The 18,824-nt window shown below is 40.0% G+C and overlaps 1 protein-coding gene across 1 annotated transcript in view; it reads left to right on the plus strand.

Moving 5' to 3' along the window:
* Kcnq5 (potassium voltage-gated channel subfamily Q member 5) overlaps positions 1-18,824 on the plus strand; it is a 531,455-nt gene that overhangs the window by 427,319 nt on the left and 85,312 nt on the right. Inside the window, 1 exon segment of the mRNA XM_027392801.2 lies at positions 12,941-13,051. Coding sequence (XP_027248602.1) covers positions 12,941-13,051 — 111 coding nt within the window.

An 18,824-nucleotide genomic window follows, 5' to 3' on the forward strand; every position in this document is an offset into this window, starting at 1 on the left:
AGCACAGACTGAAGCTAGGATTAGCCACTGCTCATCCAAAGTTCATTCATGTAGCCTAGAACTCTTATCAGAGATAATGAAAATTTGTCAGGACTAAATTAAGCAGAACTTGATATATTTCTTGGTTATATAATAGTGATTATATAAAAATTAGAGATACATTCATCTAAATTTTAGGCTTTTAAAAATATTATCAGAGCTAGGCAATGGTAGCACATACCTTTAGCCCCAGTGCTCAGGAGGTAAAAGCAGGTGGATCTCTGTGAGTTCAAGGCCAGCCTGGTCTGCAGAATGATTTCCAGGACAGCCAAGGCTACACAGAGAAATCCTGTCTTGAAAACCAAACTAACAAATAATATTACCAGAATCCATGTCCCCAAGATTATGCTGTTGGTAACAGGGTAGTCTTTTATATTAATAGATTGGTTTCCAGAATTACCAGGTAAAAAGATGGGTTATACAGTAAGAGAAAAATCTTTGCTGAGTGCACATGAGACAGGAAATCAATATCTAAAATACATAAAGTATAAAAATTTTAACACCAAAATTCCATCCAGTCGATCAATGAGCTGATTAACTAGATAGACAGTAGTAATACAAAAGAAGTAATACAAATAGCCAATAGATACTTGAAAAAATATTAAAAACTTAACCATAGAGGAAATGTAAAACTGCTTTGGGATTTTCTCACCTCAGTCAGAATGGCTATTGTCAAGGAAGCAAATGACAGTAAGTGCTAGTGAAGATACGGGGAAGAGGAAGACAGATACACTGTTGGTTGGAATGTGTGCTAAATAGCCACTGTGGATAGCATTGTAGAATTTCTTCAGCAAACTAAAAGGAGGACTATATCACTACTGGACGCATATACATAGGCGGTATATATGTAAGGGAATCTAAGTCAACACACACCATGAAGACACACGCACAACCATGCTTATTGTTGCATTCTTTGTAGTCCCCAAGAAATAGAATCAGACTGGACATGCATGATTTCTCTAATATGGTGCGTCTAGATACAAATGAGCATGTGGTGAATGTACACATACACGAGCATCCTTAGCCTGATGAACTTAGATAGCGAGACATGGGTTTCTTTCTGCCACAAAAGAAAATGTAATTGTGACATCTGTAGCAAAGTGAACACAAATAGAGATCACCATAGCCAGTTATACAAGACAGGTGCAGAAAAACAAATAGTGTGTGCTTTCTCTAACATTGTAAGTCTAGGTGTGTGTGTGTGTGTGCGCTCGCGCACGCGCGCGCGTGCGCTTGTGTGAATGCATGCACATGCATGTGCTACCTTAACACCTGAACATAGACAGAGAATTGTGGGAGGAAAGAAAGAGACTGTATGCGAGAGGTAGGGAGAAAAGACAGTAATGGAACACTTGTGACATAAGACCAAAAAAAGAGAGGATCTTTGTGGGGAGGAAGATGACCAAAAACAGTAACAAACACAGCTGGGGTACCAGAGAAATTGGCAGGAGGAATAAAGAAGAACAAACAAAATGACATGTATGTATGAGAAGTGTTATATAATAAAAAAGAAAGTAAGAAAATACCATAATGAAACTCATCAGTTTGCATGCTAACTCACAATATTAATTTAACAAAGACAGCTTCATTTCCAACTCTTCCTCCTTACATACTAGAAACACTGGGCATTGTGCAATGAGAAGGATGGAAATCAGAAAGAGACCTGACATTCTGAGACTACCTCTAACGTGTAAAGAGTAAATGAAAACCTGTTACTCGTGGTGCAATAAAGTGTAAACTGAGAAAAATAGGTGGGTTTTCACATGAGTGAAGGAAGGCAATCTATAACCCAGCCTGTTTGCTGGATTCAGGTTTAGTGTTTGCTTCTCTTGGAAAATTCAAATATATTTCAATTAATTGGGATACTTAGGGGCACCTTTTTCCCTTTGAGATGCAGTTGTTGGTGAATTAAGCCTGGCAGCTTTTTATCTCTCTTTCCATTATTCTCCTTATTACCAATACAAATTGCTGTATTGTGTGTTAAACCGTGTGTGGGAAACTCTTAATATACTCTCGCTTAGTCACCAGCTAGCTTCTCTCCAGAGCAACGCACAAAGCAAGCTTTCAAAGGTCATATCTGTGATTTGCAGGGAGAAGCAGCATCTTTTCAATGATTTCCCCTTCAATAAAAACTGTTTTGACTGGTGTTTAACCTGTACTTTACAGGTTTCTGAATGGCCTAATTATGTTTCCATTTTTGTAAAAAAAAAAAATCTAGCCTTGATAATCAGAGTAAAAAATAAAAAAGATCTTCCAACATGCCAGGCTTCTAGGAATGAAAATAAGGGCTTGTGACTCTAAAGCAGTTTTGTTTATATTGGCTGACTCATTAATGGAGTTGTCTGACGCTTGAAAAAGCATGAAAAGTAAATAAGAGGTCTTATTATTTCTATTCATTATAAAACCAGCACATACTAGATCATAGTGTTAAATAAATTTAGATTATTGTATCAATCATTATATGTCACCAAAGAACTTTGTGGTAAGTGTGTTTAAATAATTTTTAATGGAAATTGTCCATGTTGCCTTAATGCCTCTGTAGCATATAGATTAAATGGGGAAATGAAACCACCCTAAACGTGAATGTTTCTTAGTCCTAGGCTTTATAAAAAGGAAAATTATCTTTAGTAAGAGTCCAAAGTATTAACATAAAATATCAAAATTCAATTTGGGTCCCATCTACAAGTAGAGTGCCCCAGTAAATTCCAAGTCTCAAAAATAAAGGTCCTTACTTTGAGATAGGGAGGGCTGTCCCCAGCATTGACTTTTAGGGGCACAATAGTGTGATCAGCAGTGGTCAATGCCAACAGACAGATAGATATAATCTCTGAGCACAATTCCATGCTAAGGAGCAAATGATGTGCCTGCCTCACTGTATGAAATAACAAATACATGGGATCAGGTGCCAATACCACAGCAAGTTCACAGACATGGATGGTAGCTGTTCAGAGTGTGGACATTGCTCTTAAGAATGCTAAATAGAAATGTCTGCCCAAATAGCGGCACAAATGAGAACTGTATTCTTCGTTGCAGACACACAGTGTAAGCACAGAGGGACCTTGGGAATTGGAGGTTGTGATGAAAAGGTTTCTAGGCTCCACAGTGGCAACTGAGGGGGTGATGCTGCAGGCAGAGGAGGAGCAATGCTGCAGGCAGTAAGGAAGGGTGAACAAACTAACTCAAACTGAGATGCCCCTTGCTCCTGGAATTTAGGTTCTTCTGAATGCTAACCAGAGCTCCATGTGATGATATTCTTTTTTATTCTTAGAACTATTTTCTTCTTTTTCAGTTGCCTCCAATGTATTCAGAAATAATTTAAGAATAGGATTTTCTGAAGATATTTTGTGTCATTATCTGCCCCCCTTCCTGTTATTTTTTCACCTTTGATTCACTTTAGATTTCTTCTGAAATAACTTCAGATCTAGCTTTCCTGAAGGTTTTTTTTTCTAATAATGACCTGTTCTTGAAGAGCACATTTTTATTTACTTCTTTCCTTATAATGAAGCTAGTGTTGTGTTTTTAATGTACAACAATGGATAAAAGGACTTACTATGTAGCTGCAGATAGAATGGCATCTAAATACAGATTCCATTTGAGACCATGTCCTTGAAGAGCTTACTTCAGACATACAGAAGAACTTGTATCATCTGAGTAAAGTCTCAGAATCCATGCCAATAGTCTTACAGACTTTCACAAAGTAAGTCACACAGACAGCTTCTATATGCAATCTATGTATGCTGTACTCAACGAGTCCCAAATCCCAAATCTTTGTGAAAGTAAGACACATGTGAAACGAACAAGGGTACCAATGTCCTTGATAATTCCAGTCAACCATCAGAGAATCAGCTCTCCTTATTCTAGATTCACCAGTAAAAGTGTTTTCTGCATCACTGTACAAAGTACCATTTCCTAAATTAGTACCAGTACATGGAGTTAAAGTAAATGATTGGTTTTTACTGTCAATGCACTACCTAAAGCTATCAAAGCTTTATTTAACCTAAGAGAATTAATGTAGCAGTTCCTAATGATGCGAGAGCATTCTCAGCAACCAGACACCCACACACCCCAGCCACTCACCCCAAACCCTGTTCTAAGCACCCCTGAGTCTCACACTCACCTCAACAGCATGTGTTTATTAAGCGCACTGTTCTGAAGACTCTTCGGGAAATTCTTCATTGAGAATCCTGATCTGTTAAGAATGTCATCCCATATGCGTGTCTGCACACTTGTTTTTTCTTTTGTTTTATTTTGTTTCATTTTTTGATGGTATTATTCTATAGGCATTTTGAATGTCTCCTGTTTTGGAAGGAGGAGAAATACTCTCAAGAGAAATGGGTTCTAGACCCAACACTGTGATTTACTGAGGCATCAGTATTTGTTTTATTTCAGGTGTATATAGATGGACATGTGTGCAGGTATGGGGACCCATGAGCATGTGGAAGCAAGAGGAGGGTACCAGGTGTCCTGCTCTACCACTCACCATTTTATGTCATTGACATAGGATCTCTCACTAAATCCAGTGCTAGGCTGGTGGTCAGGGAGCCACTGCAATCCCCCTGTCTCCAACTCCCACAGCAATGGGGATTCAGGTATATATGGGACACAGATTTTCACATGGGTCCTGGGGGTTTGAACTCAGGTCCACATGTCATGCTTGGGTAGCAGTCTCTCTTATCCCCTAAGCCATCTCTCTAGTCCATGGAGATTGCTGTTAAGCAATCATTTCCTATACATATAATAGAGATAGTCATATTAACAAAATACAAATTTGCTACACATGGAATGAGATTAGGACACGGAAAATATCAATCAATACTATTATTATTCATTTTACCTCAAACTTGAAAAAACATTATGAGTGATAATATTCCAAGGAATCTACCATAGAAGAATCCAAATTATATGACTCTAGTGGTAGCACAGGACACTCTGATATTTGAACCAGAGAAAACCTTTCTGAGTCAATAATTCAAGTCCCAAAGCTGACTATCAGATTCTAGAACCACACACCCTTTGAAATCAGGTGCTCATGGGAAAAGAGGAAAAACACGGGGGAAGACAGAAGGGGAGGAAACTAGAGGGAGAGTAAAGGATGATACTGCTGATACTGCCAAAGGACGTGTTCTTCTTCAAAGACCCCATTATGAAGAAATTATACCATGCTGCAAAATACCAAGAGTCTATTCTTAACTTGTTCACATGATTACATTAGCTAAAAACTAGTATTGATAGTTGTTTTCATAATCATGCCAAGGAATGTTCATTGATTTCTTCCAGGAAGGAAAAATTATATTTTATGATGGAATTAATCAACTTGAAAGAGAAACTCTCTAGCATAATCAGTGTTTAAATTGGACCATCGCATCTTCCATTCTTGTTTATGTTGTCATTACTATTGTTGTTTTCACTTCATTTTGTTTTGTTGCTTTTGTAATTGTTGCTTATTATACTGTTTGTGTGTGGTATGTGTCTGTGGATGCAAACCACATATGGAGTTGGTTCTCTCCATCTACCGCGTTGAGACTGGGTCTGTTTTGTTTCTGCCAAGAACTTCCAGGTGATTCTCCTGTCTCCACCTCCATCATTCTGTAGGGATTCTGGGATTACAGACATGGATCGATACATCTTCCTTTTAAATTTAGCATCTGTGGATCAGACAAGTCATCAGGTTTACACTGAAAGTGTTGTTACCCACTGAGCCATCTCACTAGTCTGTTGCTTGTCTGAGGCAGGTTCTTACTAGGTAGCCCAGGCTAGCCTAGAACTCATGATCTACCTACCTCAACCCTTTAAGTACTAGGATTATAGATGACTGATCAGAGGGCCAAACACTCACATCTCCCATGAGCATATTAACAGAGATCTATAACACATGAAACATATCCTTAAGGCCCATAGAACTCAGTTCTTGGCATTGTTTGAAGGCTTGTCAAGAGTCGGTGTTACCTCTCAGTGTTACTTCTCAGTGTTCTTGTATTTGAACTGCCATGGTGTGGTTAATTTCATTTTATTGGATAAGCTGATTGTCATAGTCTGTGATGAAACACCATGACCAAAGCAACTTAGGAAGCGAAGCGCTTATTTGGCTTATACTTCCACGTCATGTCACACATCATCTTCAAAAGAAGCAAGGTCAAGAACATAAACAGGGCAAAAACCTGGAAGCATGAGCTGATGCAGAGGCCATGCAGGAGTGCTATTCATTGGCTTGCTCAAACTGCTTTCTTATCCAACCCAGGACCACCAGCCCTGAGGTGCAACAGCCGACAATAGGCTGGACCCTCCCCAGCAATAGCTAATTAAGCAAATGCTCTATAGTTTTGCCTACAGCCCAATCTTGTAGCGGCATTTTCTCAAATGAGGCTCCCTCCTTTCTGATGACTCTAGTTTGAAACAATCAAGTTGATGCAAAACTAGCCAGCACACTGATAATACATGGTGCAGACAGATGGTTTATGAAAATGGGATAGAATGTTTTATACAAGCTTAAAACCAAATGTGAACACACAACTATGCTGAGGGGGGAAGCCTACATATCTAGGGACTCTATATTCAGATAAATCCATGAAACTTGACTTCATGCTACAAATAAGTAAATACATAAATACATAAATATAAACATAACTTGGTGGGGGATAAGTGATTTAAAGCACTTGTTCTTACAGAGAACATATGTTTAATTTTCAGCACCTGAGTAGTTACTCAAAACCTTCTGTAACTCCAGTTCCAGCAAATCTGATATCTTCTGGCCTCTGAGGACAGAAGGCACAGATATGGCATACATACATACATACATACATACATACATACATACATACATACATGCAAGCAAAATACTTACATACATAAAATAAAAAAAATCTTTTTTTAAAACCATAGCACCATAGCTTATAAAAACATCATGGGTAAGATTTATGCAAATAAAAATATGAACCAGAATATCCTAATTCTTCACAACGAATGTTAGGGAATGAATATACCTGTGTGTGTTTTCAGGAGCAACAAAATATTTGGTATAATATATAATATAATATATATATATATATATATATATATATATATATATAGTTTTGTGAAAATGTGCTGTAAACAAACTTTTAAATAGACAACTAGCTATCATAGAAGTTTTGATTACAGAGCCTTCTCTGGAGCTTAAGAGATAGCTTAGACACAGAGCATCCTCTTGTATGACAGAGGCCTTGGATTTGTTCCCCAGTTAGGAGAGAAAAGGAGGCTGCTCTGTATATTATCATGCAATGATATAGTATCAGAAAATGATCTCACCTATACAGAGTAACAGGACTCACTCAGAAGACTTTTCATTGATTATGATGCACTACACTTCAACTCATTCCTTTAAAATATGTTTGCTATGCAAAGCAAAACTCTAATACACTGTGATTCACTTTGAACATTGTATTAGAAAAGAGTGAAATTCTTTCTCTCTGGAATTATCCAAAATGCCTTAGTACATTAGCCAACCATTCTTTAGTTATCTGCATCATCCTGAACCCACCCAGTAATCCCCATCATCCCCACCCACCAAGTCTGTGTGCAACTATGAAGCATCCTCATGACTCACCCAGGATGAACAGAGGCATTGGATCTGATTCCAGCTCCATTACCACTGCTCTCAAGCCTTGCATCCTAGTGTATTATACTCATAAAGAGCTGACAGGGAATTACACAACTCAGGGCTGGGCAGGGTAGCTGCAAAAGAGGAACGATGTTATTAGTTTGAGATTGGAATCCTGTTCTAAAGAGACTGGCATTGAGAAGAGGTGCCTTATTTAAGATTGTTTCTGTGGTAGAAGCATTCCACTATTAGATTTAGTTTTTTTTCTAAAATCAATGCTTTTTAAGACTTCAAGCATCCCAAATCAGCATGTTAATTGTATGCTATAATTAATAGTCACCATCTGCCCTTATCACTGAGAGTTGTTGAGATAATCAGCATGATGGTGGTTGATATATGGAAAAGATACAATATGCAAAACAAGTCATCTTACATACCAAATCAGAACACTGCTGAGATCTTAGAGTTCTATGAAGTCTTTTCCAGACAGCAAATCAATTGCCCCATCACCTAATTCAACTCTGAAGTCCAATTGCAACTTCCTCACAGCCCCGAACAATCCTCTATACAGCCAGTCCAGGTTCTCCAAAACAAGCTGTTGCTCTAGGATTCCCCCTAAATGCTGTGAGAGCTTGTGTCTGTGGGGTTCTGCAGGGGCTTCCTTTTTCATGACTCTGAACCTACATAAAATGAATCATCACTGGGCCCAGCCAAAGTGTTTTATGGTTTAGCATAAGCCTATGATGCTAAGCATCAAGAGGGCTTCTGTCTCTTGGCTCCTGTGGAAGGAGTGACCTGGCTACCATTAGCATGATGGCTAAGTATACTAGTTACATTTCACTTGTCTGTGATTGAACAACTTAAAAGGACAAAAGGTTTGAGTGATGCTTTCAAAACTCTCATCCCACGGTCACTTGACCCAATAGCCTTGAAGAGAACATCAAGGCCATCTGAACATGTGGCAGAGAAAACCTGCTCATCTAATGGCCAACCCAGAAGCACAGCAGTTCACATCATCATTAGCCCAGAAGCAGAGAAAGAGAAAGTCACTGCTTTCAACTCCCCCCCCCTTTTTCTTGGTCCCAAAGAATGGTGCTACCCATACTCTGGTTGGCTCTTTCCCTTCAAGTGACCTTTACAAAGAAGTCTCATGGATATACCCATTGGTGTGCTGCACACAGACTCCTAGGTGATTCTAAGTCTGGTCAAGTTGACAATGGAGATTAACTTTCACACATATCATGGCTGTGATATTCCAACACTAAGAGGACAGCTTCACTTGAACATTCAGGAATCCACTGAATACTGATACAGGCCTATATAGTGTTGGTTTTAGAGAATGTATCAATCCCTGTCTTAGAATTATTGGTATCTACATCAGCTAGACAAGTTATTGTGAATTCCTAGAGAAAACTCATCTTTTCATTGTAAATGTGTACCTTCAAAACTTCATAGTTTTATTTCCTTTCTTTACTGGAATATATTGCGTATTCCATTGGGTTGTTTTCATACATGCATATAATGCTATTCGAGCATATTTGTACCCTATTTATTCCCTCTGCCACCCATCTACCCTTTCTTCTCCCCCAGAATTTCCCTTTCTACTTGCATGATAGTTAATGATTTTATGTGGGACTACCATCCTGTTCACAACGTGAGAACCATTGTTTCCTTTGCATCCACAGAAGGAAAAGATGCAGTCTTGACAAAGAAAATAAAGGAATTCTCCCTAACACCTTCCCTGACACAAAGGGAACAAACTGGCCACCCTGTTGCAAGACCCATCCTGGGACTGCCCATGGCTGGCAGCAACAGGTCCCTAGGCTTCTGATTAAGCAAAACCCTGAGTTTCTTTGATTACAAAGAGAAAGAAGTTGTTGAGAGAAGGTTCCCCCAGGTTCTTGGGATGTGATCATTTTTTAAAGTCTGAATTGCAGTGCAGACAGGTAGACCAACACTTCACCAAACTCCAGGGGAACTTGGTCTGATTTCTCTGAATCTACAACATTCTATTTCCTTGTCATCACCACTCCTGGAAGAGAAAGAAGTTACCATGATAAAACACAATGCAATCATTGCTGTGTCCTATTCTGCAGATTTAGAAGCAGTACATTAAATTCTACCCTCTGAGAACCTGGATGTAGTAGAAAAATTCAAAAAAGGCCATATTTTTCCTATGACCAAAGCATGAAATTTCCTTTTAGTAGGTTATTATTAATAGATTATTACATCAAGAAATGCATTTGAGAGTTCCATACTGATATAGCTGACCTTTGACTCCATTGGCTACTAGACATCACTATACATTGCCTCTCTGCAGCTCTGGATGAGCTCTTCTACCCACAGCCCTCTTGCTGACTTGTACCTGATGCCCTCCCTCACCCTCACTGTCCAAAGCATCCCCCCTCAGGCCTCTGGCTCCCCTCACCACTTTCCAACTCCTCCTTCAGGGTGATTAAAGGCACTGTCAAAGCCTTCCCAATCCCCTATGCCTACATTATCTCCCGCAGAAGAGCTGTCTGTTCATCCTGTCAAGGATAACACCTGCAAAAATGATTCCATTTCCTCTGCCTTTTTGGATGTCCTACTCCATCATAAATCCCTCTTCTATTTTACCCTTCCTAAGACATGTACAAGTCCATCATAGGAAGCCTCCCCTCACTTTACAGGAGTTCTTATCCTATATTTCACAATCCATGTCTGGCCAATAATCTTGGAAGGATCCAATTGTTTTCTTTTTTCTCAAGACAGGGTTTCTCTGTGTAACAGTCCTGGATGTCCTGGAACTCACTTTGTAGACCAGGCTGGCCTCAAACTCACTGAGATCCACCTGCCTCTGCCTCCCAAGTGCTGGGATTAAAAGCATGCACCGCCACCACCTGGATGGACCCAATTATTTTCTAAATACTGAGTTCTCCATTATTGGAACCAAGCATCATACTAGATGTTAGGAAAACAATAAAAAACATGTTGTATTTAATCTTTCTTGTAAAGAAATAGGGGCCCTTCCCCAAGGCAAGTTACAGCACTTCCTATAAATACTGTCGAAGTACTACCACTTATTACAAGAGGGCCTAAAAGACAATAAGGAACCTTGGGAAGATAAAATAATTATTTTCACTGATAGGACAGCATGTGTAAAAAGGCTACTTGGACTTGCCTAGGCCAAAAAAAAATATTCTTGCTTGTTTGAGGGACTGGAATGCCATGATTAAAACATGCCAAGCAAATGTGAAAGCAGTATGACCTCTGTAGGGACCAGATCATGTGACCATGGTCAGGAGCCAGAACCTTTTCCAAACTCAAGAGAACCACTGAAATATTTTATTAGAAGAAAGTGAGAAGATGTGTCCACTTTAGGCACATGGAGAAAGCACTAGAGGTAAAGAAAATGAAAAGCAAATAGAGCAAGTAGAAACTCGTACAGCAGCCTGGCCTGCCAAGGTGCCAGTGATGACAGAAGATTGGGATGAATATGTGGTGTCATACACAGAATCAGCAGGATTGGCTGATTGGTCCAGGAAAGGGAGAAATAAGGAGGATGAGCCTAAGGCTTCTGATGTGAGCAAGAGAGTTCCTGACTATAATGGGAGGGAACATACCAGGGGTTTCACAGGGACACTGCAGAAGAGGGCGTGGAAAGATTATAAGAGCCAGAGGAACAAGGAATTTGCTGAGAGATTGTGTAACCTAGGAAAGTCGGAAGCTCCACCCATAGAAGTCTCACCAACATGACTGCCTAAACAAGAGCTGAAGGAGGACAGCACATGTAAAAAGACATGCCTAAGTGGTAGCAGAAAGGTCAAGAGGCCTTAACCCTATGGGAAAAAAACTAGAGACTACTAAGGAATGCTGAGGACAGAAGAAATTGTCTTCCCCAGCAAAGAGCACCTCAACTGGTTATCCAGTACTAAATGGTCATCCCTAGAAATGCACATAAAAGTAACTGAGCAGGTTGTACTTATGTATGTAGGAGTGTGTGTGTGCGTGTGCGTGTGTGTCTGTGTACAACAATTAAAAAGAGGCTATGGAATTGAACTTTCTGTGTATATGTCCCTATGCTTTTTGGTTAAATTTATCTTTGGCAGTTATTGTAAATGACATTGTCTTAGCTTCCTAGCACCCCCTCGATTTCTCTCTCTCTTCCTTTCTCTCTCTTCCTTTCTCTCTCTCTCTCTCTCTCTCTCTCTCTCTCTCTCTCTCTCTCTCTCTCTCTCTGCTTTTCTCTTTCTTCTCTTTCTTTCATCCCTCTGCTTTTCTCTTTCTCCCCTCCCTCCCTCCCTCCCTTCCTCCCTCCCTCCCTTCAGTCCTTCCTTCCTTCCTTCCTTCCTTCCTTCCTTCCTTCCTTCCTTCTTGTGAGACAGGGTCTTTCTATGTAGCTCTGGCTGTCCTGGAATTCACTATGGCTTCATAGCCTGTCTCTGCCTTCTAGGGTTAAAAGGGTGTGCCACCATTCCCAGCCTGAATTACAAGGTTATGTGTGTAGTTGTGTGCACAGGTTTGTGTGTGCCTGTGCATATATGGGTGTTCATATACACTGAAAATTCTAAGCATTAGTGAACTGACAGTAAGAAGCCATGGCTCTTTTTCAAACCCACCATACTTTAGTCCAGCTGAAGAGCTTGCACTTTCAAAGCCCACTGATTCTTTTCACTACATGATTCCCTTCCCTGGAGATCCCCTTAATCACTTCTACATGTTAGCCAGAAGGATAGGTACATCTTTCACAGTCTTTGATATGGTAACAATCCCAGGTAAGCATCCTCATTGTCCTCACTGGTACCAGTCAAACCCCTTCAAACCCCTCAACAGGTTCCTTGCCTCAATTTCTTGTTTTAGTTGTTTGTGTAGGCCATGCCTCCTTATTATGTCATAATTATCTCAGGACAAGAACTATATACCTTTCATTTTTGTTCCACTACAAATCATAAAACACATCTTGAATATATGCGGCTTTAAAAAATTGCCAGTGATGAACAGTCTTAATTAGAATAAATCAATGTTTGGGGTACTAACTTGTAAATAAGAGTTATTTCTTCCATGTTAGTGATGGTGATCTTCTTACCCAAAGAATTCCCTTTGAGTACACACAGACAATCTGAAGACTGTATTACAAGGAAGGAACAAATACGCAGGGGATTCCTTCCCTTAAGCAAAGAGAAGCTCGATATGCATCATGGAAAATTAAAGCACAGTAATAGAATGTGCCAACAAGACTTCTGGAGTCATGATTTAGTGGAAATACGTTTTTTGCCTCCTGTTCCTAGGTCCTAACTTCCTTCTCAGGTACTTAAGCTGGATATGTTCTATTGACTTTGTTTCCAGATTACACTGACAACCATTGGCTATGGAGACAAAACACCACTAACTTGGCTGGGAAGATTGCTCTCTGCAGGCTTCGCACTCCTTGGCATTTCTTTCTTTGCACTTCCTGCTGTGAGTATCTTTGCAACAAGAAAGCAGCTTCAGTTTGGTCCTCAAGCCTTACTGGAGTGAGCTCTCACACATCAGTGTTCTGAGGAATGGCTCTATCTCATTGACCAATACTATTGTTCAAATAACGGGTTGACTTTTCTAAATGCATCCAGGAAGATGGACAAAATATGGACCTGAGTTTTCATACTGGCTACATCTGTATGAGCAAATGATTCAGAGTGTTTCAGTCAACCTGCCACTAAAACATTTTGAATGTTTAGAGAGATTTGAAGGTAGCTTCATTTAAACTCGTCACCACAATTTGGCTTTTCATGTACACTAATGAAAGATAGGTGTGCTCACGAGTTTGTCCCTCTTCCCAAATGCTTGAATGAAAAGCATCTGACCTTAAGTGTTGTAAATGTGTCAGATGATTTATTCCTGTGTCACAGCCATTGATTTTCTTTTAACGAGCAGTTTCTGCATTTTGTCAGAGTGAAAAACACATTTATCTCCTTCTGAGTGTCTGATGAGTTTTTCTTCAATGGACGAAACTGAACTTTCTGGTAATTTTAGCCTCTTGTTTCTTTAAAGGCAGTTGGACATGGCATTACAATTTATCTCTTCCCTCTGGATATCATTTCTGTTCACTCAGTCTAAGTGGGGTATCAGGGAGCAGAGAGTCAGGAGAGTCCAGCCTCAGCAGGTGTGCCTATAAGTAAACAGTCCCATCCTCGCTCCAAGCAGCAGGCCCTGCCATGTGCAACCTCTGTCAAACTGAAACCTGAGAGGAGCACATGCCAAAGGAAGCTGAGCTCCCCGAGGTCACACGGGGATTCTCAGTACCCCGGGCTTTAGCAATCTCAGTGCTTATTCTTTGACTGTAAATGACCGCAGAGGACACTCCTGTCCTCCCAACACCCCGGTCCCAACTCTCAACTGGCTAGCTGGGTCAGGCCCAGACCACTCAAAACCATGGCTAAGAGACTGCCCAGGCTATGCGCAGGCTTGGATAGTGCACCTCAGCTTGAATTACAATTGTTACTTGCTGTGTAACTAATAATATTAGTATTCTAGGAGCGCTGTGGCAGGATATGGCAGACTGGGGGCCCTCAACACTAGTAATTACTCTCACAGTATATGAAGGCTGGACATGCAGATCCCGAGACTTCTGAGAGCCCTGAGAGGGATAGTGCTATCCCAAGCCTCCATCCTCAAGGCAGAGAGGGCCACCCTCTTTATGTGTCTTTACAGCATTTATAACTAAATTCCTTTATCTTATAAGGACATCATTTGTATGCATATGATCTCTGGTGAACACTGTCACTATCCTCAAATAAGTCACATTCTGAATTGCAGGCAACTTGTGAATCTGGGGAGACACAATTTAGCTCTGTGATTTTTTTTAGTATGTTACTTCATTGGTATAATGGAGGAAGAATTATTGAGTCCAGATAAGTACTGGGCAGAACAGTGTGATAATGTAAGTGAAGAGATGACTATGAAGAGAACCAAAGCACTCTTCTTCATAAAAATGTGTGCTGCTGTGTGCCTTTAGTCTCAGCACTTGAAAGGCAGAAGCAGGTGAGTTTCTGAGTCCGAGGCCAGTCTGGTCTACAGAAAGAGTTCCAGGACAGAAATCCAGTCTTGAAAACAACAACAAAATGTTTCCTGATGTGAAACGGTACTATAAGACAGATTCAGGGCAGAATTTCTCATATCCAAAGCAAACCCTTTGTGTTGTTGTTGCTGTGTTTTGCTTTTTGAGACAGGGTTTCTGTGTGTAGCCCTGGATGTCTTGGAACTGGTTGTGTAAAATGGTCTATAGAGTCCCAACCCCCAGCCCCAAATCAGCCCGTATGGCTGCCAGAACAATCCAGAAAAGAACAGAGAAAGAATCAATCATCAGATTCCCTGCAGGAAAATTCTTTTGGAAACAGTGAAATGCAGTCTTGGGTTTCCTCCCCAAAAGTAATGGCATAAAATACCTGCTGTTTGATGTTTATATTTACCCTGAGGTCACTGAGATAATCATGCTTGAAAATAGACAATAGGAGTCAGCATACAAGACACTGCATGGGAACAGATGCTGGAAGACTAACAGTAAGGGCAGCAAATGCAAACCTACAATAAGCAAGCAGAGATAAATATTCAAAGTGTGTGAAGATTAAGGGCCAGTTAGGGAAAGGGTCAGGCTCCCTCTGAATCCTCCACAGTGAAATCAAAGGATCCTAGAATGAAACTCCAAACAGTTTCAGGAAGGTTAGACTATGTAGTATAAGGTTACAGGTCAGAGGCTAAGTAGTCATTCATGTTTCCAATAAAGTGAATGTTATTTTATATACAAATTAATTTCATTGATATTAGAAATCTGTAAAATGTGCTTGCACTAAACAAAACATTTCCTAACAGTGCCAAGAAACACAGTCTCTACTGTGAAAGGTTTGACTGTGATCTTACCGTAGGTGCTGAGTTGTCATTTTGCCCTCTAGACCTGCTAGCCAACAGTGCAGCCTGATTGAAATTTTGAGACTGTATCAGCAATTTGCTGGAAAAGTGTCTTAGTTAGGGTTACTATTGCTGCAATGAAACACCATGACCATAAGAAACATGGGAAAGAAAGGGGTTATTTCACCCACAATTCTATGTAACAGCTCAACATCAAAAGTAGTGAGGGCAGGAACTCTAGCAGGGCAGGGACCTGGAGGCAGGAGCTCATGCAGAGGCTATGGAGGTATGTTGCTTACAGCCTTGGTCCCACAAGGCAGAGCTTTCTAACTGCTTTCTTATAGAACTACTAGCCCAGGGATAGCACCACCCATAATGGGCTTGGAACGCCCCATCGATCACTAATAATTAAGAAAATACCATATATACAGGCTTCCCTATGACCCCATCTTATGGAAGCATGATTAATAGAGGTTCCCTCCTCTCAGATGACTTTAACTTGTATTAAAGTGGCATAAATTTTTCAGCACAAATGACCCCTTGTCAACTTGACACACAAACAAATCACCATTAAATCACAACCTTTCCTTTCTTATTCATCCCCAAGAGTACACCTAAATATTGATATCACAATATAAGATATTTTCAAACTTAAAAGTTCCACAGTCATACAAATTCAAACACTTTAAAACTTCAGTCTCTTTTAAAAGGTCCAAAGTCTCTTTTAACATCCAAAATCTCTCAACCATAGGCTCCCAAAAAATCAAAAGTAAAATAAGATTGTTTCTAATTTAAATTTTAAAAAATCTAGGAAAAAAAAAAAGAAGCTTTAATTAGCCAAAGATTAAAAAATAAATTAAACACTTTCTTACTTCCAGAGGGAAGAACCAGGGTATAGTCACAATCTGAATAAAGCAAAAACAAACTGCAATTGTGTAAATAACTCAATGTTTAATGTCTGGGATCCACTCACAATCTTCTGGACTCCTCCAAAGAGTCCACTTCTCCAGCTCTGCTTTCTGCAGTGCACACAGCTTGTCTTCTAGGCTCCAGCTGGCTCCACTTCACTGCTACTGCTATTCTTGGTGGTCATCCCATAGGGTCCCTTGTTGTAACCGGGTTGCACTTTCACCAGGAGCCTCTCTTGGGCTCCCTTTAGGAACTCCCTGTCACACAGTGCCAAGCCTCAGCTGTTCTCCATGACCCCTTCATGCCTTCAAAACCAGGACCTGGGTGACTTTCACACTACCAAGTGTGGCTTCCAGGATGAAATACAACCTTGGCTGCTTCTGGAACACAACTTCTATGTGCTGACTCTGAGGAAACACTTCCCAGAAGCCTTCACCTCAAGGATGCTGGTATATTCTCAATCATGGCTGATTCTTCAGCCCCAGCTGACCAGCATCCATTGACCCAGCAAAGCAAAGGTTTTACTTTAGTGGTTCTGGTCTCTTGTTAGTCACAGCTGATTCTTCAGCTCTAGCTGACCAGACACCATAGGTACTTCATATAAAAGACTCTAGTCTTTGCTTCCCTCTGAAACTTCACAAGACAGGCCTCCATCATCTGCATTGTTCTCAACATTCTTATCTTCCAAGATCCTACAGAACAACTTATTGAGTTCTCAACACTCAATGGATTTTCTAGGGGAGAGTTCCAAAGTCCTTTCACATTTCTCCCCAGAACAACATGGTCAAGCCTGTCACACCAATACTCACTGTCCTGGTACTGACCTCGGTCTTAGTCACTGTTCTCTTCTAATGCTATGAATAGACACCATGACAAAAGTAACTCTATTATAAGGAAGAAAGCATTTAATTGGGGACTTGCTCATAGTTTCAGAGGGTCACTCCATTATCATTGTGGCAGGGAGCACGGGGGTATGTGTGGCACTGGAACAGCAGCTGAGAACTACATTCTGATCCACAGAAAGCAGAAAGAGAGTCTGGGCCCGGCATGGGCTTTTTAAAGCTCAAAGCCCACCCCCAATGACATACTTCCTCCAACAAGGCCACACCTCCTAACCCTAACTCTCAAATAGTGCCACTCTCTGGTGACTAAGCATTCAAATATAGGAGCCTATGTGGGCTATTCTTATTCAAATTACCAAAAAAAGGTTAAAGAGGACTGTGAACCTCTCTATAGGTTTACCACACCCAGAGAACACAGTGCCCATAGTTTCCTTATTTTGACAACAGAAGGACTCTGTTGCACCTTACATGGCCAACAGGCCACTTATCCCAAGCTCCACTGTAGGCCACTTCTCTTGCTCCCTCCAGCCCTAGGCTACTGAGCTTCTGCAGGCCAACCTGAATCTTTACAGCAGTCTTACAAGTTAGTTTTACTCACTCCTCCTGCTGGATACACTAGCTGAAAGTGGCTTTTTTTACATGAAGAAATCAGCCTTTATCAAGATTAAATTCCTTCAGATATCCAGCTTGTATAAGCTCAATGCAACAACTAGTCCTGGTTGACTGGAAATGTTAATTAATTCACAAGCACACATTTGCTACTATCTTCAATCATTAAAAATATTGACAAATATTTTTACAAATTTTGTTGCTATATCACAAATGTTAAAAAAATATATTACAATATATTTAAGTATATTACAAATATAAACAAATGTTAAAAGTCAGCATAGCTTGATTGCCATGTTGAGAATGCAAATTGAGCTCTTTGAAATGGAATAATAAGAAAGGATACATACTTTAAATTTTTGTCAAGGTATATTTTCTCACTTGGTATTTGTGTAGCATTTATTGGCCTAGAATCAAATATTAAAACCTAAAATTTTAATTCCTGTTAGCCTAGAAAATTAAAGAAAATCAATTTTCAAGATTTTTTGTCTACACAGGGATGGGGAATGACTGAGATCAAGATACATGATGTGAAAAACACATGGAATAAATAAAATTTGTAAAGATTGTGCACATATTGTCAGTATTTGAAGAGAAGGTGTGCATATTGAAAGATGACGCCACGTTGCATCTGGGTATATAAATGATAATAAACTTCTGCTTAGAGACACTGACCTGTTTGTTATGAGAGGTAGAGAAAAGTTGGAATAGAGACATAATGAGACAGGGAGCAGAGCTGGCTCAATAACTGCTGTAATGTACAGTCTGGCACAAGAGACAGGTAGTAAACAGCTGCCATCTACTAAAATATGTTTTTAAGCAATGCCAAGTGCTTTTCAGTATATTTTAGTTTGCTTTGTAGATATTAAATTGTACTATGTAGGACCTGTGTTCATTTTCAAAGGGGATGATAACTCTCAACCCCCTTATCCATATATTGTGCTAAAAAATGACAACCCAATGTCTATAAAAATCTGACTTACCTT

Source organism: Cricetulus griseus, assembly GCF_003668045.3.
Source record: "Cricetulus griseus strain 17A/GY chromosome 1 unlocalized genomic scaffold, alternate assembly CriGri-PICRH-1.0 chr1_1, whole genome shotgun sequence".
NCBI classification, from domain to species: domain Eukaryota; kingdom Metazoa; phylum Chordata; class Mammalia; order Rodentia; family Cricetidae; genus Cricetulus; species Cricetulus griseus.